At 42.4% G+C, this 22,474-nt stretch overlaps 1 protein-coding gene across 1 annotated transcript in view; it reads right to left on the reverse strand.

The window, feature by feature from the left end:
* Window positions 1-11,173, reverse strand: part of NDST1 (N-deacetylase and N-sulfotransferase 1) — a 36,591-nt gene extending 25,418 nt beyond the window's left edge. The window contains exons 1-4 of the mRNA XM_020806794.3: window positions 10,327-11,173; window positions 6,113-6,595; window positions 3,674-3,761; window positions 2,843-2,997 (exon numbers count right to left, since the gene is read on the reverse strand). Coding sequence (XP_020662453.3) covers window positions 2,843-2,997; window positions 3,674-3,761; window positions 6,113-6,595; window positions 10,327-10,833 — 1,233 coding nt within the window. The 5' untranslated portion in view covers window positions 10,834-11,173. The remainder of the gene's footprint in view (window positions 1-2,842; window positions 2,998-3,673; window positions 3,762-6,112; window positions 6,596-10,326) is intronic.
* Window positions 11,174-22,474: the final 11,301 nt, after the last annotated feature.

Raw genomic sequence — 22,474 nt, forward strand, 5'->3', positions numbered from 1 at the left:
GGCCTTGCTTCACAAGAGGAATGTTTTCCATTGTTTGTTCCTGCCTCATGTTTGCTGATTCTTAAATGTTTTCTATGATGTTTAAAAAGTTAAAGTTTTTTGATTGACATTTTTGAACTCATCTGCACAATATGTACGGCTTTAAAGAGCACTTAATAAACCCTTTGTTTGGTGGCGCTGTGGGCTAAACCGCAGAAGCCTGTGCTGCAGAGTCAGAAGACCAAGCAGTCCTAAGATCGAATCCATGCGACGGAGTGAGCTCCCGTCGCTTGTCCCAGCTCCCGCCAACCTAGCGGTTCGAAAGCATGCAAATGCGAGTAGATAAATAGGGACCACCTCGGTGGAAGGTAACAGTGTTCTGTGTGTAAGTCACACTAGTCATGTGACCACGGAAGACTGGACAAAAACTGTCAAGGGAAACCTTTACCTTAAACCAAATTTGACTCTGTTCTGACTTTTTTTGCCCATAGGAACGCACTAATTAGATTTCAATGCATTCCTATGGGAAAACGCATTTCGCAAGATGAATTTTTTGCAAGACAACATTAACCACGGAATAAATTAAATTCATCTTGTGAGGCACCACTGTACTTTCCCTTCTCTATGAAGAAGAGAAAAAAAGCAGTGAGTGAGGCTAAGTGGGCTCTTCCTATTCTTTTCAGTTAAAAGAGTGGTCTAGCCGCCTAGAGTGGTCTTAATTGACTAGATAGGCGGGATATATATATATAATAAAGAAATATATATATATATATATATATATATATATATATATATATATATATATATATATATATATATATATATATATATATATATATATATATATATATATATATATATATATATATATATATATATAAAGAAAGAAAGAAAGAAAGAAAGAAAGAAAGAAAGAAAGAAAGAAAGAAAGAAAGAAAGAAATTTCATGTTCAAATTTTCTGAGTGCTAATCTTTTACAGCAGTGGTCCCCAACCTTTTCTGAGTCACAGACTGGTTGGGGGGCTCCGGTAGCGGGGGGCACCCCACATGCTCATGGGCGGGTGGAGCAAGCTCATACGCTTGCACGGAGAAGCGGAGTGCACTCGTGCACATGTGTGGAGTGTGCTCATGCGCATGCACAAAGGGGTGGGGCATGCTCGGGATGGGTAAGGCACCCATGCGTGCAGGTGGCAGGCCGTGCATGCGGGTGAGGTGCCTGGGGGGAGTGTGTGCGGGGGGAGATCTGTCCCCGCGGCCCAGTCCTGCCATGGCCATGGACCGGCACCAGGCCACAGACCAGGGTTTAGGGACCCCTGTTTTACAGAACTCCTCTGCGCATATATATATCATATATATGCTATGCTATGCTATGCTACGCTATGCTATGCTATGCTATGCTATGCTATGCTATGCTATGCTATGATATGATATGATATGATATGATATGATATGGTGGGGATCTAGTTTCCTGGCAGCATCTATCTGATAGGAAGGTCCAATAAGAACTCTCCTGAAACTCTCCTGAAAGATGCTGAGAACTATCTGACCAGGGCACTGGAATTAAAAGGCTGACTGTATTAGAAATGCACTGTATGTGAACAAGAAAGGACCTGGTTCAGAACAACACTGCAGGACAGTGTTAGATTAAGGAACTTTCAAGAACTGCTCAAATAAGACTTTAGTGCATGAACAGAAATTTGAGGAAAAACAAGAACAACTAGAAATAAAACCTCCTGTCATCCTTGAAAGGTAGTAGTATGGAGCTGAGCAGTCACATGTGGATGCACTAATATGACAAAAGAGGATACTTATATGCTTGACCTGTCAATAGAAATGAACAGTCTAAGCTTCTGAAAACACACAAGGCTGGAAAAAGTAATCTTTGTGTGCCACAGCATTCAATATTAAAAGGTCAGGGTAGAGTTTTAGGTATACAAGAGAAACTTGTATGAACAAACAGTGAAGACTATTCAATAGGACCAAAGAGTAAGTATTTTATTGTTGGTAGGGGTCACAAAAACAATTAGCTCTTTTCAAGAATAGATGGAAAAGGGTGGAGATTCAGACTTAAGAGCTGAGCTCCAAAAGCAACACCAGAGTTCAACGGTGAGGGGTTAAGGACATAGTTGTGGATCCACCCACATATTCCTCATGGAAGCCTAATTTGTTATAGTGTTGGGAAAGATGTAAGGACTCAGTTTGACAAGATGACAGGATAAGAAACTAATTCTTTAATATCTACAGGAGACTAGGATATTAAAATATTCTCTCTCTCTCTCTTTCTCTCTCCCCCATACACCAATACATCCTGCTCTTTGTGTAAATGGCAGTTGGAAAAGTATTACATAAAGATTACTCAAACTGTTGCAGCAGTCACAGAAAGATTTCAGGAGGACACAGTTTCTTGCTATGATGACTGAATTTACTGTAACAGAGTTCTGGTGATCTTTGGTATTCTTTTTCCCATTTTGTAATGACAAGCTTGTTGCCCTTCATTTTGGAAAGCAAATAAAGAATAATCAATGTATTCTCGACGGCTTTCATGGCCAGGATCTGATGGTTGTTGTAGGTTTTTTGGACTGTTTGGCCGTATTCCGGAAGTTTTTCTTCCTAACATTTCACCAGTCTGTGGCCGGCATCTTCAGGCAACAGGAGTTAGAACTCTGAATGTGTTCTGGTTCTAATTCCTGTCTGCTGAAGATGCCGGCCACAGAGACTGGTGAAATGTTAGGAAGAAAAACCTTCAGAACATGGCCAAATAGCCCGAAAAACCTACAACAACCAAACAATCATCACTTTCTTCCCCTATGATACACAGCCTTTCCTTTACCCCATCCTGCCACCAAGATAGCATCATACTCACAATAGCAAATTTCTTGTTCATAGCCATCTGGTCAGCCAGCACAGACTGGTTATGGAAGAGGTGAGGCTGCATGTGACTCCACATGTGAGGGAACCACCAAAACTCCTTGACATACGATAGTAGCAAGTCATCTCCCTCGTCTTCCGCATCAGTACCTGCCAGGTCCAAACCAATTATCATCGTTCATAAAAGCTGAAGTTACGAAAAAAGACTACTCCTCATAGGTTCACACCACCCAAACTGTTTGCCAGATGGAACACTGAACAGTGTTCAACTTCCCGTGGCACCAGGGACCAAACCAAGAAGGCTCAGTCTTTCAAGGGCAGAAACAAATGGTGTATGTATGTGTGAACAAAATACTTCTTTGATAACTTGTATCCAAACCATCCCAAGGCTGGCCAAAGACAATCTAGTCTTTGAGGGAAAAGCCAATATGTTTTAGCAAACTGGCAGCTAAATTGTTCTTCTACAATGCTAGCTCCATTCCTCACCACAATTGAGGGCATTAGGCTAGTGTAGGGGGCACAGGGCAGGCAGTGTGACACATGCAACCCTGTCCTTCAAGATTGCCCTTCAAGATTGGCCAAGAGGCTCAAGATGAATGGTTGTTGGGGCAACCCCCCCAGTATCTGCCACCTGAAGCGGTTGCCTCATTCTGTCTGGAAGGATGGCTGTGGCCTTGCTATCACTACCATCACAACTTAGTATTCTGTTGACTCCTGCATATTTTCAAGTTATATCAAATAAATCAAGCACTCAACAGAAAATGAAAGACACTAAGGCCCAAGGAAGGTAACACAAACTACTCATATTATACTTCTTGGTTCTTACCTGTGTGGAAGAACTTTCCTGAATAACCCAGATTGAAAGTGAAATTTGGGATATGGGTCCGTAGTTCATTCTGGGTATCGAACAGAGCCTATAAGGTGGGAAGAAAAGAACATTTTAAATGGTAGCATGTCCACAATAAAAGCTTGGCAGCCCATCACCTGTGAAGTAGTTCCTTGAACTTCATTACTCTTGTGGTTCAGAGCACACTTTAGGAAATACATAGTCCATATTAAATGGATGTTGACTATCACTTGCTGATGAGATCCCTTTGTCAAATTCTTGCAACTCTATTCTAGCATACCAGGCCTTTTGTGTTGCCAGAAAGGAGCCACATTTGCAGAACATCCTAATCTAGGCTTATGTTTTGGGAGAGACAATGAAAACGAATAATTCAAAATATATCTGTTTGGGGCTGTGGACCTGGACAAGTTTTAATTGCTCTGGAAAGAAGATGAGCTTTGAACTACATAGGAATGAGTTGTTGGACATAAATGGTGAAAAAAGGTCATAATCTTAATTTTAATCTACACTTTAAGGTTTACCCTTTGATTTTGAGAATGCCAGAGAAAACAGTTAACCATATGCTCAAAGTTCATTCTGTTTCTCTCAGACAAATTAACAGATTAAATCTTGGATACCTTCTTAAACAAGCAAACCACACAATATGCAGCAAATCTCACACTGGCTTACTTGGGCACCTGCGTGTCTCTGTTCTGCTTCTCACAGAATAATTGTAAAGCGGAAAAAAGCAAAGGTTTATTACTCTGCTCTCTTACCAAAGGTGGAAATGGTTACTGAACACTCTAGATAGCCAGTTCAGTTTACTAGATGCGCAGTGATGAAAAATTCAAGAAGCGGCTGCTCTTCAAACAAAGTCTTGGCTCTCCCAGGATAGCAGTTGCTTAGGTTGTGGATGTGGCTGATGAATATTTGAAACTGTGCTCCCTGCACACTTAACTAACTGGTATTTAGCTATCAAAGGGTAATTTGGTGAAATTGCTTTTTTTGCCTCATGTGAACCATCCAAACTATCTTCAGGGACATACTTGTATCAGCAGACGTGAGGTATGAGTCCCAAGAATGTGTCCATTAGCACAGCAGTCTTTTAGTTAACCGTACTCTCTACAGTTGGAGAGGTGGTAAGATATAACTTAGAAAATGCAAATCGCAGTAAGTGCAGCTTCCTTGTGTACCTGCTAGCCGCTGCAGTGCACAAATGCAAAAACACACAAGCAAAGATCCAGGCTTTAGGAAAAAGGCACTAATGCTTCCTTGCACTGATAGCGGTGTGTACGTGTGTCTGTTTCATCTCTGAGAAAGGAGGAAAAGTCATGATTTGACTGATAAGAAGAGCCACTGCTGCAACTCCTCCTCTTTGGAAACTGGCACTTACAGTGATCAGAAGGAGCAGCAAAATGGGCAGCTGCTGTGTAGAGTAGGGATCCATGACTATCTTTGCTGGCATGGGGAGGAGCTCTGTCCTTCCAGTTCAGGGATTATTAGCATGACATCTAAAGAGGATCTGAAGGATATGCCTAGTTTGGGTTGTGTTGCTTAATACTTATGGAATTCAAAGGACAGCGTTATTCAGCTTTGTGTCCACAGCTTGGAATGGCCATGTTGATATAGGGAGTTGTTTGAAACAACAAGTTTTTTGAGCCCAACTGATGGTTTTGGAAGTCATCACCCAAAATCTATAGTTGTGCCCCAATGGCCATGGTATTAGAGGGATTCTGGGAGTCATCGTCCCCAAAAGGATAACATTTCCAAACTCTAGTTGGGCCAGAGTCAGACTTCTGTGGACAGTTCTGCCTTTTGGAAAAGGGGATCACATAATATAGGCAGAATGAACAAGAGATGGTGGCTGCATTGTCATACGGCTGGCCCAAAGCTGCTTCTCAAAACAAGCCTTTCGACTCAGATGGAATACGGTGCTTCTGAACAATCTGAATTTTGTAGATTTCGAAATTAGAACCTAGGTAGTCAACTTTGTTGCAGGGTGGATTTGATTTAAATCAAATCACTTTAAATTAAAAAAATCCTTCATTCCAATTATTTAAATTTTAAAAATGATTTTTAAAAAAATGATTTAAATTAATTTAATTTAAAAAAAAAAAAACATTGATATTTATACACCCTGGCTTGTTGACTACCTATGCACCTATCCACACATTTGTTCTAAAGCCAAACTCAGACACCCTTATCTCTATAGTAGGTAGTAGTCCCAAGGGCTGGGGACATCAGAACCCTTTGACTACAGCTCTCACAATCCCTTGGCAATGCCCTTGCTGGCTGATACTCCTGGCAGTCAACATCCAAATATCTAAAGAGCCAAAGATTCCCCACCTCTGCTTCAGCACACAGAAATGGATCTACAAATCAGCAGGCCCTACATCTTTCACAAACCAAGCATGCAATACTGGATACAGGCAGAATTACCTTGACATCGTCCACCTTCATCCGTGTTCCTTCCTTGCCAACAAAGATATCATCAATGTCTACCAAAATGTAGCGATCAAGGGGCAGAGAAAGTCTTTTGCCAGTGAGGAAAGAAACAGCATCCACAAAGACCAGCTTGTGCAGCCAAAAGTTGAGGTTGTTGCCAAAAAGGACCCTCTGGATGCCATCATGGAGACCCAAGTCCTGTACCACAGTAGTATGGAGAGCTGCATCAATGCTCATATGTGGGATGGATTCTGCAGATTTGGTTTTGGCCAGAAGGACCGGTTCATAGGTGGAATGGTTTGACTGAAAGACGGTCCAATCCTCTCCAGGAAGCAGTCCCTTTTCTACCTCACTGGGCCGTGTAATGTACAGAAGTGGTGATTTGGGATTGATGCTGCAGTCCTTCAGAGCAAGGTTGGAGTGGAGAAAAAGTGGGAAGCCCTTCAGCTGAGCACTCAGCAAGCTGTTTTCATTGGCCTGTAAAGAGAGATCACATGAGCTATGTGACAGCTTCAGACAAATTTGGCAAGTAGCAAGGATAAGGGGGAAAGAAGGACAAAGCCTGCCACTCCCCATATGAGCTTTCCTGGCCTTTAGGGTCTTCAGAGGAGCTCTTCTTTTCCAAGTGTGTTTCAAGGGGACATGAGAGAGCTTTCTCTGTGGCTGTTCCCAGGAGTGATCTTCTTTGGAGATTAGGTTGGCTCCCTCCCTTTTGTCATTCCGCCATAAGTTGAACACCCACAAAGCAAAGCAAAGCAAAGCATGCTGCTTATATACTAACCTATAGTGCTTAAAGTTCTCTGGGTGGTTTACAAATTAATTATTTGTAAGGGCTACACATTTTTAACCAAGCCCAGAAGGATAGAAGGCTGAGTCAGCCTCAAGCCAGCTACCTGAGGCCCAGATCAAACTCAGGCCACGAGGCTCCTCTTCAGGCAGGTTTTTAGTAACTTTCAGTAACTATGATTGAGTCACTCGATGCTGGAGTTTTTTTGTTTCTTGATTTCCTATGTTTGTTTTTAAGTTTTAAAAATTAATAGATTTTAAATTTTTCCATGTTTAATTGCTTTTTAATCTGCAATATATTGTGCTTTTAACTTTAGTTGCTTTAACATTGTGAGCTGTCCTGAGTCTCCTCTCTGAGACCTATAAATGACAATTACTTACTTACTTACTTACTTACTTACTTACTTACTGAATGAATGAATGAATGAATGAATGAATGAATGAATGAATGAATGAATGAATGAATGAATGAATGAATGAATGAATGAATGAATGAATGAATCGAGACAGAAGGAGACTAAACAGAATTGCTTTTTTCAGTGACAGTAGAAAGCTATTCAATCAATTGATAAATAGAAAGCCAACAACTGAGTAGATCCTGTTTATTAAATGGTTCTGCTTACAAAGGAACTAGCAGCTGGATTCAGTCGATAATACTCTTGTGTTCAAAAAATACCTCTGTAGTTAAGCACCCACAGAAGAATAAGGTTTGCTTACAAGTCTAGGTCACTGAAACAAGGATAATCTCAGGAGTACAAGTCATGACGCAGAGTATCTAGAGCTAAAAGTAAGCCAGTATTTGACTGGTTGCTCTCTCATCTCAAACTGAAGACCTTGACTTTGAACTAGGAGATGCGTACTGTTACTATTTCTCTGTTTGGAGGTCCCCAGTCAGCTTATATCATGTGCACAGTTCTCCAGTTGAGTTCTTTTCAAAGGCCAAAGGTCTAGTCTGTTCTGACACATGAGAAGGATATGGAAGCCACTTCATCAGAGTCCACTGTGAGCCATACACAAAACTTTCTGCGGATAACCTTGGCACATTTAATTCTGACCTCTATTTGACCACCTATAAAGAACACTTTTTCAATTTGTACTGCTGAACCTGAGAGTCTCAAATATTATAAGGAGCACAAAAGAAAAGATACCAATTCTATGTTGGGATGGGCAGCTTAACGACCTTCCAACAGTCATTTTGGAATGCAGCTCCAATCAGCTGCAGCCATCACAGCCAAAGATAAGAAATGATAGCGTTCCAGTCCAGTCTCTCCAGTTAGATGAGAGATTAAATGAAGTCGCTTAAGAGACTTGAGTTACTGAGACTTGAAATCAGATCCAGACTTTCTTCCGTTCCTTCCATATGCTTTCTTCTCACTTCCAATCTCCACCCGCAAAAAGAGCTAAGCCAAATAGAACTTGGGAGGTGGCATACACAGCTGCAAAAACACCCTGTGTCTCATGGGCTCATAAGTGGGTGTCAAATGGTGTTTGCTTAAATCAGATGGATACAGATGGCTCTTAAGGGAAATACTACAGAACCGGGAGCATGGGAGTGCAAGAATTTTGACAAGAGAAAAGAAACCATTATTCACATCGAGGGGAATTGTTCTATTAAAGTCTTCACATTCATGTGTCCAGCCAGGATGAATTCTATGACCTAGCAGCACCCCTCAGTGAGACTCCCTTTCAAAAACCATCACACAGAATTGTTCAGATCAGCAGCTTTTGTGGTCAGGTTCATTTACACAGGTACCAGACTCTTCTCATCATAAACTCTGAATCCTGGTTTCTAAAAGTGATTCTTACACACCTTCTGCCTCCCCCATTTACCTAAATGCAAGACGCCACACATTAAAAAAAAATTTTTTTAGACACACAACAGTATGCATGATGTGCCAATGAAGTTTCCAACAGGAGAGATCAATGAACAGAGAAACTTTGCAAAAACAGAATGGTATCCAACTGTATATCTGGAAGGGAATTAACGCACAGTGCAAACACCCAATCACTGTTTCTTCTTAAGATTTAACTACAGAAATAGACTGAAATCCAGACTGATAGGGAGCAAGAAAGATATTTTCCACCGACATTTTGGAATCTTAATCTATTTATTACACCATAAGCTTTATAAGGCACGAACCAAAAAAGCAACAGAAATCAGGATGGAAGATTTGTGCTGAAGTGTCCATCAAAAAGCTAAAGGGTAGCTCTAGGTTCCAGGACAAAAAAACTCAATTTCCTTTCTACCCTAGGCTTTTTAACCTTTTCTTTTCTTTGCTTCTTCTTTCAAACACAGAAATGCAACAGACCTGTGGTGACTGCCACAACCTGGGTGAAGCAGGAAATTTAAAAAAAACAAATACGCTGAATCTTTCCTGTTTGCTTCTTCTGAAGCTCAATCCCCAAGACCCACCAAGGGAAAGCAAGAATCTATGACAGGTTAACCTTGTCAAGTCTTAGTGCTCAAGCAGTGACCATGATATCTACCAATCTCCTCTTATACTCCTTCTTCCCCCCCATTCCCCCACAGAGCCATTATTGCTCTCTCTGTCCTGTCATCAGCACAGCTACAACAGCCTATGTCCAGCTCAAAGGATGTGGATTTGTAAATCCACTGTTGGCATCACTTGAAAAGCACAGCGCTCTTACTTATCGGGCTTGATGCTGGCAAGACATCAAGCCATTCAGTAGCAAGTAGCAACTATGAGAGGGTGTCCAAGAAAGGCTGACATTTTGCAGGCTGCAGCTCTTCCTTGCGCTCCTGACTCTTCGAACATTCAGTTGGCTAAGCGCACCTTCCTACCGTACCTTTTTCATTGTAACATGACCACTTTCCTCCCAAACAACAAAATGAATCAAAGCAGACAGAAGACATTCAAGGAGTAGAATGAATCTTGGGGAAACAAGGTCAGCTGAACTTTTACAGCGCGGTTGCAGGATTAAGTGCAGAAGGAAAAAGGGGAAGCCTAGAGTGAGAAAAGTTGCATTTTTGTAGTAGAATTCCCAGAATACCCATAATAAGCATGGCCAGATTCTGAGAGCTACAGTCCAGATAGGTAACTTTTTTTTAAGTTCTGAGGGAGGCTTATAGCAAAACTTTCTTTAACCACTCCATTAAAATCTTGCTCAGAGAAATGTTCCTAGATTCTCCGGCTCTGAGAGTGAAGGAAAGAAAGAGGGCCACGGATGACAGATCACATCCCCAAATTATACCGGACTGGCCATGTCACCATTTTGTGACCCAGAACAAAGTGAAGCCATACCCAGATCTTACAGCAGCTTTCTCCCCCTACAAGTGGGTAGATAATGAAGTGCTGCAGAGAAGACAAGCACACAGCTGCACAAACTCTGCCCTCCTGAAGTAAGCTCCACCACCCTTCTATCTCCTCTCACAGACGCCACCTCCAGATCAAAAATAATACCTTGAAAAAGCCAATGATTCCTACGCCGTACTCTACGCAGTACTTGTCCAAGAGCTCGCGGTTCCAGGCATCCAAGTTCACATACTTCAGGATGTTCTCATAGATGATCAGTGCAAAGCGACCCCGGTCCTTGTCCGTCAACGTGGGCATGTCCCCTTTCCCTGGAGCAATTTCAGTCAGATATTTGAAACGACTGGATTCCAAGATGGCCACAATCTCTTGGCCCAGCTGAGAGTAAAGGCTTTCCACAAACACAAGAACCAGAGGGTCTGTGCGAGAAGAATCCACCACTTTGACAGGCTTCAGTGGAAGGATACGTGATGGGGCAACCTTCGGTTCATCACAGTCAGGGCTGGGGATGTCCCCAGAAGGCTCCAGTCCCCTCTTCCACCCATATAAATAATAGGCTGAGACAAAAACACTGAGCAGGCAGAAGGCAAACAGCAAGAAAAGCACCACCTGAGGAGACACCTGCCGGAAACCCCTCCGGAGCCTGACCAAAGTCATCCTTGCTTTGGAAGAGAGTGTTCAAGTTGCTTCCCCCACCCCACCCCCTCCCTCCCTCCCACCCTCCAGATCCTGACTCAGGAAAAGCTCAGGAGTGTATCACCAAGAGGCAGCACAAAGGTGGGAGAGCCTCCACGAGAGTCCATCACCCATCCTGGCCCTTTTTTCATGTCACCATGGCAAATCCATTCAGAGTTCCTTTCCAAGGTAAAAACACCAACAGCTTTCCATCCTCACTGGCTCATCAGGGTTGACCTTCAGCTACTGTGGGCTTCCAAGTCATCTCTCAGCGCATATGGAGGCATGGCGATCCCTTGGGTCTCTAATCCAAAGCACAGTTCTGGAAGGCAAAATAAACAATTTGTTAGGGAAGTGTGCTGGTCCACAGGATCATTAAGCAGGAACTACCCTCCCCAATACATCACTCAATTGCACCAAGGGACTTTTATCTATAGGTTCTTGAGCAGGACATGTCTTGAACAGACATGTAAGTACTACAGCATTTGAAGTAGTAGGAAAAAATAACTTTGCACATGCTCCAAAGCCCCTCACTCTTTTATTACAGCTTTATATGTATCAATGCAATGGGCCTGTTTTGCCTTGGAGCACAGCAGGGCCTGGACAACATCTAGCTATTACTGGGGGGGGGGGGCGGGGAGAGCCAAGCGGGCAGGTGGGCAGCGTCTTTAGCTGAATGGCTTACTGGGCTCCTTTAACTTTCAGAACAAAGACTGTTTTCCGAACTTTACAAAACTCACTAAAGTGGCAAAAGAAAATCAGGGCAAGACAGGAGAAGGAGCCAAAGAGATGGGGGCAGGGTCTCACATATGAGAATAAATGTAATAGCCTTCCCGACCCCTTAGCCTAGGTGAGTCTAGAGTAGCTTCAACCCAAAATTCAGTTTCCCTGTGAGGGAAACGAAAGAGTGAGATTTGCAGCTGCCCTGTCCATCCCGCGCTCCCCCCCAAACCCAGTCCTCATCACAGACTGAATCTTGTTCATACCATTCAAGGGGCCAGCTGCCGCACAGTCCAGAGGCCCTAAGGACCAATGGCCATGGGCAGAGACTATAGTTTGCTTTCCCAGCCTAGTTGTTCACCCCCTCCTATAGAAACACACACACACATACACAAACACGCACAGAGAGGCAGAGAAAGAGGGGGGCGCTCTGAAGCAGTCTCTACGCTCTCTGCACCTGCTTCAGCTTAGTGTCAATCACTTGCCAATACACCACAAGAAGTCTTTAATACTTAATAGTTTGACAGCGCAGAGCACTGTAAAAAATACTGCTGCTTTTTTGTATGCTTAGGAAAGGCCAGAGGGGGGGGCCTGTTCCCCAGCTTTAACCCGCAAAACAAAAACATGAAACAATTCTGATTTTGCTCCCATCAAGAGCCACTGAAACAGCCTTTCTGAGGCCTAAAGCTCAGGGAAGGAAATCCTCCAAATGGAAAGAGTTACCACAGGTCTTAGGCTGCTGCCTATCACCCATAAGCCAACGCCTACTGGGTGCAGCAGCCTCAGTGAAGGAACCAGACACAAAGCAACCTGTCAGTCTGCGTTCTCTTTCAAAAGTGGGGGTGGGGTGGGGAAACAAGCTGGGCCACCAACTTTCAACAACTTACAGTGCAGGGAAAGAAAGCATTACATTCTGTTGCTTAGCAGGTCATGCAAAAGAATCCCTCAAACAGCCACTATGGGTCTGTCATGACTTAACCCCAAGCATTTCATACACCCTGGACATGTGCCATGTTACCCCTCTCTTAAGCCCATGCTTATATCTCTTCTGACATGCATGCAAAAGTGCTCATAGGATTACCATGGGCTGCACACAGTGTGCTCACAAGATATGACCATCTTCATTATTCTTCCTCCCAGAAAAATAATCTTTTTTTTGCATTCTTGCTTCTAGAGATGAAAGAACAGGAAAGAGTATGCGGTATGTAACTCAAGCTTACAATTGTTTTTTGGTTCAGAGGGATGATTACATGCTAGATCCAGTCCTGTATGAAAATCTAACTGCTGATTTCAAAAGATGCACGGAAATGCCTATAGTACCACGGCATTTAATGTGTCCTTGCAAAGGGTCTGCATCAGGGGAGGGACCATGTTGTTGTTCCATTGTTAAGTCGTGTCCGACTCTTCGTGACCCCATGGACCAGAGAACGCCAGGCCCTGCTGTCTTCCACTGCTTCCTGGAGTTGAGTCAAATTCATGTTGGTAGCTTCGATGACACTGTCCAACCATCTTGTTTTATGTCGTCCCCTTCTCCTCTTGCCTTCACACATTCCCAGCATCAGAGTCTTTTCCAGGGAGTTTTCTCTTCTCATGAGATAGTCAAAATAGTGGAGCCTCAGCTTCAGGATCTGTCCTTCCAGTGAGCACTCAGGGTTGATTTCCTTCAAAATGGATAGGTTTGTTCTCCTTGCAGTCCAGGGGACTCTCAAGAGCCTCCCTACAGCACCGCAATTCAAAAGCATCAATTCTTCAGCGGCCAGCCTTCTTTATGGTCCAGCTCTCACTTCCATACATCACTACTGGAAAAACCATAGCTTTGACTATGCGGACCTTTGTCGGCAAGGTGATATCTCTGCTTTTTAAGATGCTATCTAGGTTTCTCATTGCTTTCCTCCCAGGAAGAAGGCGTCTTTTAATTTCGTGGCTGCTGTCACCATCTGCAGTGATCATGGAGCCCAGGAAAGTAAAATCTGTCACTGCCTCCATATTTTCCCCTTCTATTTGCCAGGAGGTGGATGGGGCCAGTGGCCACGATCTTCATTATTTTGATGTTGAGTTTCAGACCATTTTTTGCACTTTCCTCTTTCATCCTCATTAAGAGGTTCTTTAATTTCGCCTCACTTTCTGCCATCGGAGTGGTATCATCTGCATAGCTGAGGTTGTTGCTATTTCTTCCAGCTATTTTCATTCAGGCTTGGGATTCCTCCAGTCCAGCCTTTCACATGATGTATTCGGCATATAAGTTAAATAAGCCTGGCAACAATATACAGCTTTGTCATACTCCTTTCCCAATTTTTAACCAATCAGTTGTTCCATATCCAGTTCTAACTGTTGCTTCCTGTCCCACATATAGATTTCTCAGGAGATAAATAAGGTGGTCAGGCACTCCCGTTTCTTTAAGAACTTGCCATAGTTTGCAGTGGTCCACACAGTCAAAGTCTTTTGTGTAGTCAATGAAGCAGAAGTAGGTGTTTTTCTGGAACTCAATGGCTTTTTCCATTTTGAGCATAACCTTGCTAGCGTGTGAAATGAGTCTAATTGTACGGTACTTGGAGCATTCCTTGGCACTGCCCTTCTTTGGGATTGGGATGTAGACTGATATTCTCCAATCCTCTGGCCACTGATGAGTTTTCCAAACTTGCTGGCATATTGAGTGTAGCACCGTAACAGTGTCATCTTTTAAGATTTTAAATAGTTCAGTTGGAATGCCATTACCTCCACTGGCCTTGTTGTTAGCCAGGCTTTCTAAGGCCCACTTGACTTTACTCTCCAGGATGACTGGCTTAAGGTCAGCAGCCACACTATCTGGGTCGTCCCGGAAATCCAGATCTTTCTGGTATAATTCCTCTGTGTATTCTTGCCACCTCTTCTTGATGTGTTCTGCTTCTGTAAGATCCCTGCCATTTTTGTCCTTCATAATGTCCATCTTTGCACAAAATGTTCCTTTATTTTATTTTTTTATTTTTTATTTATTTTATTTAATTTATATCCCGCCTATCTGGTCGTATCTTTAGTATCTCCAATTTTCTTGAACAGATCTCTGGTTTTTCCCTTTCTATTATTTTCCTCTATTTGTTTGTATTGTTCATTTAAGAAGGCCCTCTTGTTATTCTTTGAAAGTCTGCATTCAATTTTCTGTAACTTTCCCTATCTCCTTTGCATTTTCTTTCCCTTCTCTTCTCTGCTATTTGTAAGGCCTCATTGGACAGCCACTTTGCTTTCTTGCATTTCCTTTTCTTTGGGATGGTTTTTGTTGCTGCCTCCTCTACAATGTTACGAGCCTCTATCCAAAGTTCTTCAGGCACTCTGTCCACCAAATCTAGTGCCTTAAATCTGTTCTTCACTTCCACTGTGTATTCACAAGGGATTTGGTTTAGATTATACCTGACTAGCCCAGTGGTTTTTCCTACTTTCTTCAGTTTGAGCTTGAATTTTGCTATAAGAAGCTGATGATCAGAGCCACAATCCGCTCCAGGTCTTGATTTTGCTGACTGTATAGAGATTCTCCATCTTTGGCTGCAGAGAACATAGTCAATCTGATTTCGGTATTGCCCACCTGGTGATTTCCATGTATAGGGTCGCCCCTTGTGTTGTTGGAAAAGAGTGTTTGTGATGACCAGCTTGTTCTTTTGACAAAACTCTATTAGCCTTTGCCCTGCTTCATTTTGAACTCCAAGGCCAAACTTACCTGCTGTTTCTTTTATCTCTTGACTCTCTACTTTAGCATTCCAATCCCCTATAATGAGAAGAACATCTTTCTTTGGTGTCAGTTCTAAAAGGAGTTGTAAATCTTCATAGAACTGGTCAATTGGTTGGAAGTGCATAAATCAGCATTGGTTGGAGGTGCATAAATCTGGATTACTGTGATCTTGATTGGCAATCTTCTTATGAAAGCTGCTATGCCCTGATGCTGCAGTGCTACCTCTGAAAGCTTAATGTTTCTGTTTGTGCACTGTACCCACAGCAGTATTTTAGAGTGTCAATGATGGAGTGAAAATTGTAGATTTTAGCAGAACTCCCAAATGTATGCAGGACTGTCTTTTAAAGAGAGTGGCTTCAATGGCAACTCATTCTCCCCTGTGGGTGGAGCAGGTTTCTTTGAATTCCAGCTGTTTGGGAGACCATGATGAGTCCAAGGTATTTTACTGTTCACTTACACCACAGTTTGCTTTAAAACAAAACTAAAGCCACAGGAATTTTTCTTCCTAAAATTGATGTCTATGTCTTCCTAATTTTTAAAAAGCAGAAAAATTCCTAACAGAGGGGGAAAAAAACTCTCGAGTCAAAGGAGAACGTTATGATTGAAAGTGGACTCCCCAGAGTAAAGAAGGGATAACATCCCCTTGTAATCACTATAGCATAACCCCACTGACCACCCAGCCCCATATGTATCTCATCACTATTGGTGTAAAAGAGCTGAAATCAAATATAGGCTTTGATAGGGTCAACATATGCTGACAATAGATCTGCAGTACAATTTATGGACAGCTACATAAACCAATTGTTCCACATTTGGGATGACAAATAGGTTTGTTCTATTCGATGGGCTTAGACTAGGTGAAAAGAAGTATGGGAGGGTCCCCATCTTTACGATTAAAAAAGCAGAGCTCACCTATTCAATTTACTTGGAATAGAAGTAATGGTACAAGAAAGGTCCTTTAAGTGCCAGGGTTGTTCCTTTCTGGTCACCATTTCTTTACTTTTAGCATACAGCTTCTACCATAACATTTTGCTTTAAACTGAAGACTTTTCTTTTTCTTTCTTTGGAATTTTATATTAATGAACATTTTTTTAAGAAGAACCAAGAACCAAGCTCACAGGTCCTCCAATATGATTGCCCCATATTGCCCCAACTAAGAAGAAATACTTAGTTCTATCAACCAGCAAAGAAAGCTTTCTGCTTAAGTCTATCAAAACAACTTAGTATATCCAGAGTGTCAAGCAACACAGGAAAACAGTGGATAGATATGTCTTCTGAAAATAGTGACAGCCTGTATTTCATATGAAGGTACAGCATCAATGCCATTGGGTAAAAGTGAAAAGATCACCAGTTCTTTCATAGAGGCAAGTTCAAAAGGAAGATATCTCCATGCCTTTGTGAAATAGGTGTGGGGGAGCGCAGTAGCAACAATCTGTTACCAACCCCAAACATAATTTGTGGATTTCTGAAGAGTTACTCCAAATATTGAAATGTGTCACCAGCAAAGCAAACGAAGCAGAGCAGAACAGAATTGTTTATGTGGAACGCAAGACAAAAGGTGATGCTCAAAGGAAAGCCGATGAGGAATGTATGGCATCAAAAGCTAGGAGGAAATTCTGACTAATGATCATGAGTGTAAGTGTTTCTGGCCATCCACCAACACCATGGAAATGTGACCGAGAACTGTAAACAGCAATGAAGTGGCAGGAAGAGCAAAGGCCGTTTGTTTGTTTGTTTGGAAGACAGCTGGGCTGGAATTCAGTGGACTCCGGATAAGTACATCAGATAGCAGCCCTGGATGTTCCACTCAAAGTCTTCCAACACGTTGCATCCTGCTTACCAGTCCAGTCTTCTACTTGACACAAGTCAGCTGTAGTCAGGCACATACAGGAGCACTAACTACTATCTGATTCGCGTTACATGAATGCAAACACACAATTCGTCCACCACAGTTGTGTTTCATATCCCCTGCAAAAACATTCTTATCGATGGCAATTCTCCACTTCAGAATGTCCTTTTGCTTTCAAAGGTGGCTCTGTTGTGCGCAGAGGGTTGCCCAGTGACAGCTGGAAGGACAAACATCTAGGTCACCAGCAGTACCCTTTGGACTGAAGCAGAGCTGCCAGCCAATGGCTTGCTGCTTTTGACTTTGCCACCTTAGCAGGTGGAGCAAAGATATTAAAAGACTACAACATGAATCATTAGCAATTGCAGTCAAGGCTTTCTAAAGGCCACAACAGAGGCCCTTCCCAGCTGCAAATAAGCCTTTGGGTGCCCTGCTAAATCACAGCAGAGCCTGACCCCTTTGCTCCCTCCCTTTCAGCACTTCAACACATTTGCAAGTCATGAGGAGAGACAGTTTGCTACTTTCTCAACCTTTTATGCAGTAGAAGAATCAACTGCAAGCAATCCCTTAAGGCGCTGTACCATGCGATGTTGCAAGCAGGATGATACCAATTATTTTTAAAAACTTAATTATACTAAGGTGGAAAAATAGGTGGATTAAAGGAAGCCACCTGAAAAGTTAAAAACCTAGATTATATTTGGCTAGATTATATTAAACCCAGATTACATTATGTTTGCTCCACCACAACCAATGAAATAGTGCAGTGGAGTACATACCATAGACCTACCATAGTCTTTTGAGACTGAAGGATGCCTAACTAATTTCAAGAGCGGCCCAGATTCACCTCTCTCACACTATCAGGGATGCAGAAACAAATATGTATCCCACAGGATCTCACACAAAATCCCTTGAAAATACTCCCATGCGTGAGTAGATTTTATTTAAATAAAGGATTTTGGGTCCTCAGAATCTGAACTAACATTACAGTGGTGCCTCGCTAGATGATGATAATCCGTTCCACTGAAATCGCTCTTTAGCGAAATCATTGACTAGCGAAAAGCATTTCCCCATTGGAATGCACTGAAACCTGTTTAATGTGTTCCAACTGGGAACAATCATCGTGTCTAGCGAAGATCAACTATAGGAAAGCCACTTTGCGAACCGCCGATCAGCTGTTTAAATAGCTGTCTTGCGAAGCTTAGGTCCCGAAAACACCTGTTTGCGAGCGCAGAAGGAGCTGTCAAAATCATCGTCCAGCGAAAATCGGTTTGCGAAGCAGGGACCAAACATTGTCCAGAGAAATTCCCCCATAGGAATCACTGTTTTGCGAATCGCTATAGAGATCGCAAAAAGCCAATGTCTAGCGATAAAAACTGTCATGCAGGGTAACTGTCTAGTGAGGCACTACTGTACAAAGAATCCTACTGCCCAAGCACTCAGGGTAACCTTGGTAGGTCAACAATTCTGTGACATCAGAGCAGCTAACCATCCCAAAAGGCCATGACTTTCCAGCCACTACAGATTCTCTCCAATACTGTATTGAATCTTACCGGTCATTCCTGGACAAGGGGGGGGGAGAGAAGGGAGAGCACAGAGGACAAAAGGAAGGAAAACACTGTGAGGGTTACAAATGTAGGACCAAACGAGATTTTGTGATGCATTCTCATAAGCTCTTTGCTTATTTTAAATCCTTAATACTGTTAGACAACTAAACAACTTTAGAATTGAGCATAAATACATTTCATTTTGCTGTAAACTGCACCTACTTGAAGCACATTTGGCAAAAACAGCACGTAAATACACTAATTGATCCTGGTGGTTTTGTAAACGAGGATCCCTCTTCCCATGAACCTTGCAGCCTCCACTAAGGCAACAGAAGGCCAGTTTCAAGTCCTGTTTATGCTTACCAAAGTCTTTTTGTTATGCACAACTTAACTGCACACTGTCTCACACAACAAACTTGTTTATGGTAGTGACAGCTCCCTGTTGGGTATTTTTCAGCCTGAGGCACAGCATTTTCACTTTAGCATCCACAAAGAAAGAAAGAAAGAAAGAAAGAAAGAAAGAAAGAAAGAAAGAAAGAAAGAAAGAAAGAAAGAAAGAAAGAAAGAAAGAAAGAAAGAAAGAAAGAAAGAAAGAAAGAAAGAAAGAAAGAAAGAAAGAAAGAAAGAAAGAAAGAGTACTGTTACCAGAGTCCCTGAATGCAGTCTTCAATTTCACCCAAATCTCTGTAATAAAGCAATTCAGATTCTTCCTCACAAGTAAGAGTGTCTCGGTTTCTAACATCCGTACCTCACAATCAACTAACATGACCATGACTAGATGTCATCACATTTAAAACATTAACAATTACTCTCATTTGTGAAGCAACAAAACCAACAAGAGCTAGGTAGAAAAATACATTTTTCCCTGTACAGTTAGGACTCAACAGTTTATACACAGAGTGGCTGTTCTTCTCAGAGTTCTTAAATGTACACTGGATGGCTTGGTGGTTATCTATTTGGTATGTTTTGTTGCTCAGTTATTATGCATTTTTATTATTTATACACTAAAGAAGATCCTATTCTAGATATATTTGCATTTTCTATGTTTCTATCCCGAGAAAAGTAATTGTAAGTCAAAACTGACTTGACAAAAATAAATCAATTATTGCAGTGTATGATAATACTTCTTGAAGCCATTTTCTGAGATTCTGGTGTGATGATTATTGGCTTCAGGTGTGCTCTCAAATACAGATACCCTGTTTCCCTGAAAATAAGCCCAAGTATGATTTTTCAGGATGCTCATAATATAAGCCCTACCCCAAAAATGAGCCCTAGTCTGCTACAGGTGTGATCATCCAGGACCAAGCACAGCAGATGGAATGCTGGGTGCAGCACTACTCTGAGCTATATTCCCTGTAGTAACCGAAGAGGCATTAAATAACATTGAGTGCCTGCCTGTCTTGGAAGAGCTGGACAGCGAACCAACCTTAGCAGAAATAAAAGTGGCCTTGGATTCCCTCGCCTCTGGCAAGGCACCTGGAAAGGATAACGTCCCTGCTGAAGTGCTATAAAGAGATCATCACCACTGAGCTGTATGAAATCTTTTATTTTACTGGAGAGAAGATGCAGTACCACAGGACATGAAGGATGCAAACATTGTCATATTGTACAAGAATAAAGGAGAAAGGGGCGAATGCAATAACTACCATGGCATCTCTCTTCTCAGCGTTGTAGGGAAACTACTTTCCTGTGTTATGTTGAAGAGGCTCCAAGTGCTTGCAGACAGAGTCTATCCAGAATCACAGTGTGGATTTTGAGCTAATAGATCGACCACTGACATAGTATTTTCCCTCAGACAGTTGCAGGAGAAATGCAAGGAACAATGACAGCCACTCTTTGTGGCCTTCATATATCTTATAAAGGCCTTTGGTTTGGTTAGCAGGGACAGCCTTTTTAAAATACTTCCAGAGATTGGATGTCCACCTTGACTCCTTAACATCATCAGGTCCTTTCACGAGGAAAGAAAGGCACTGTAGTTTTTGATGATCAGATCCCTTTGACATCCGAAGCGGAGTGAAACAGGACTGTGTCCTCGCACCAACCCTTTTTCGGATCTTTTTTACTGTCATGCTGAAGCACGCTTTTGGAACTGCAACAGGAGGTTTCTATCTCTGGACTAGATCAGATGGAAAGCTCTTTAATCTCTCTAGATTGAGAGCGAGGACCAAAGTCCAACTGAAATGCATGCGGGAGTTCCTCTTTACCGATGATGCAGCTGTTGCCCTTTCTGCTGAAGAGCTCCAACAACGTATGAATCGTTTTAGGAAGGCCTGCCAAGATTCTGGATTAACAATCAACCTGAAGGCGTGGACTCACCTCCCTCTACAGTGGTGCCTTGACTTACAAACGTCCCAACCTACGAACATTTTGAGTTACGAATAGCTCCGTTCACAAAATTTTGCTTTGACTTGTAAACAAAGCTTTGACTTACGAACAAAAAAAACCCATGGGGAAGACGGGAAATTTGAACCTTCAGCGAAGAGGCTGCTTGTCTGCTACCTCGCTCACCCCAGTGGTTAGAGAGTGTGGATATGGAGAGAGCCTTCAGACTGCCTACTGCCTGATACTGCGTGATACTGTACTGCCTGATACTGCTTGGTACTGTACTGTACGGACTGTATTTTTTTTCCTTTTTTATTTTTATTTTTTGGATTTTTGACTTTCTTTTTTAAAACTGAGAGACTGTTCTGGGTGAGTACAATGTATTTACTGTACAGGGGTTTTGCAGCTTGGGATGGGCTAGGTGGCTAGGTGGGGGGTTATGTTTCTGTGCTGGCGTTGGTTTTAAAATCAGAAAACTGTTTGCAAAGGTCTGTCTGGATGTTGGCCTCTAAAATGCATTTTAGTCTTTGGGTTGCTTGATTTAAAATGTGTTGTAAAATATGTGGGTTTGAAATGTGTGGGTTTAGCATGTGTGGGTTTAAAATGTGTTTTAGACTCCAAACTCTCTCTCCCCCCCCACTGTCTTCTCTCTCTCTCTCTTCTCTTTTTGTTCTTAAAAGCACAAACCTTTGTCTGAGGGATCTGTGTGCCCTAGTGATTACCTTCTTTCTTTCTTTCCTATTTTCCCCATTGTTCCCTCCCCCTCTCCCTCCTTTCCTTTTAGGTTAAAAGAAGAAAAATTCTCTCCCTAGTGGTAGAGGACGGTTTAACCAGTTTTGCATTAGTTTCTATGGGAACTAATACTTCAACTTACAAACTGTGCCTTGACAGAAGAACAAAAAACAGCCAGAACGGATGAATTGGGTTTCAGTGCATTCCTATGGGAAATGCTGATTTGACTTACGAACGTTTTGACTTACGAACATCTTCTGGGAGGGATTAAGTTCGTAAATCAAGGCACCACTGTATTACCATCTGTACAAAAGAATTTGAGGTTGTTCATGATTTCGTGTACCTTGGCTAAACGATCTCTCACACCCTCTCTCTAGATGTCAAGCTGGATAAACACACTGGCAAAGGAGTCACCATGTTCTCTAGACTCACAAAGAGAGTATGGCTTAATAAGAAGCTGACAGCATATACCAAGATCCAGATCTATAGTGTCCTGTACACTCCTGTACTGCAGTGAGTCCTGGACCCTTTGTGCACGGTAGGAGAGGAAGCGGAACACCTTCCATATGCGTTGTCTCACCTGGCAGCACAAAGTTCCAAATCTAGCAGTCCTGGAACAAGCTGGAATTTTTAGCATGTATACATTGCTGAAACAGCAATGTCTACGTTGGCTTGGGCATGTTGTGAGAATGGCTGATTGTCAGATTACAAAAGATCTCCTGTATGGAGAATTAGTGCAGGGAAAGTGCCCCAGAGGGA

The sequence above is a fragment of the Pogona vitticeps genome, chromosome 2 (assembly GCF_051106095.1).
Source record: "Pogona vitticeps strain Pit_001003342236 chromosome 2, PviZW2.1, whole genome shotgun sequence".
In the NCBI taxonomy this organism is placed as follows: domain Eukaryota; kingdom Metazoa; phylum Chordata; class Lepidosauria; order Squamata; family Agamidae; genus Pogona; species Pogona vitticeps.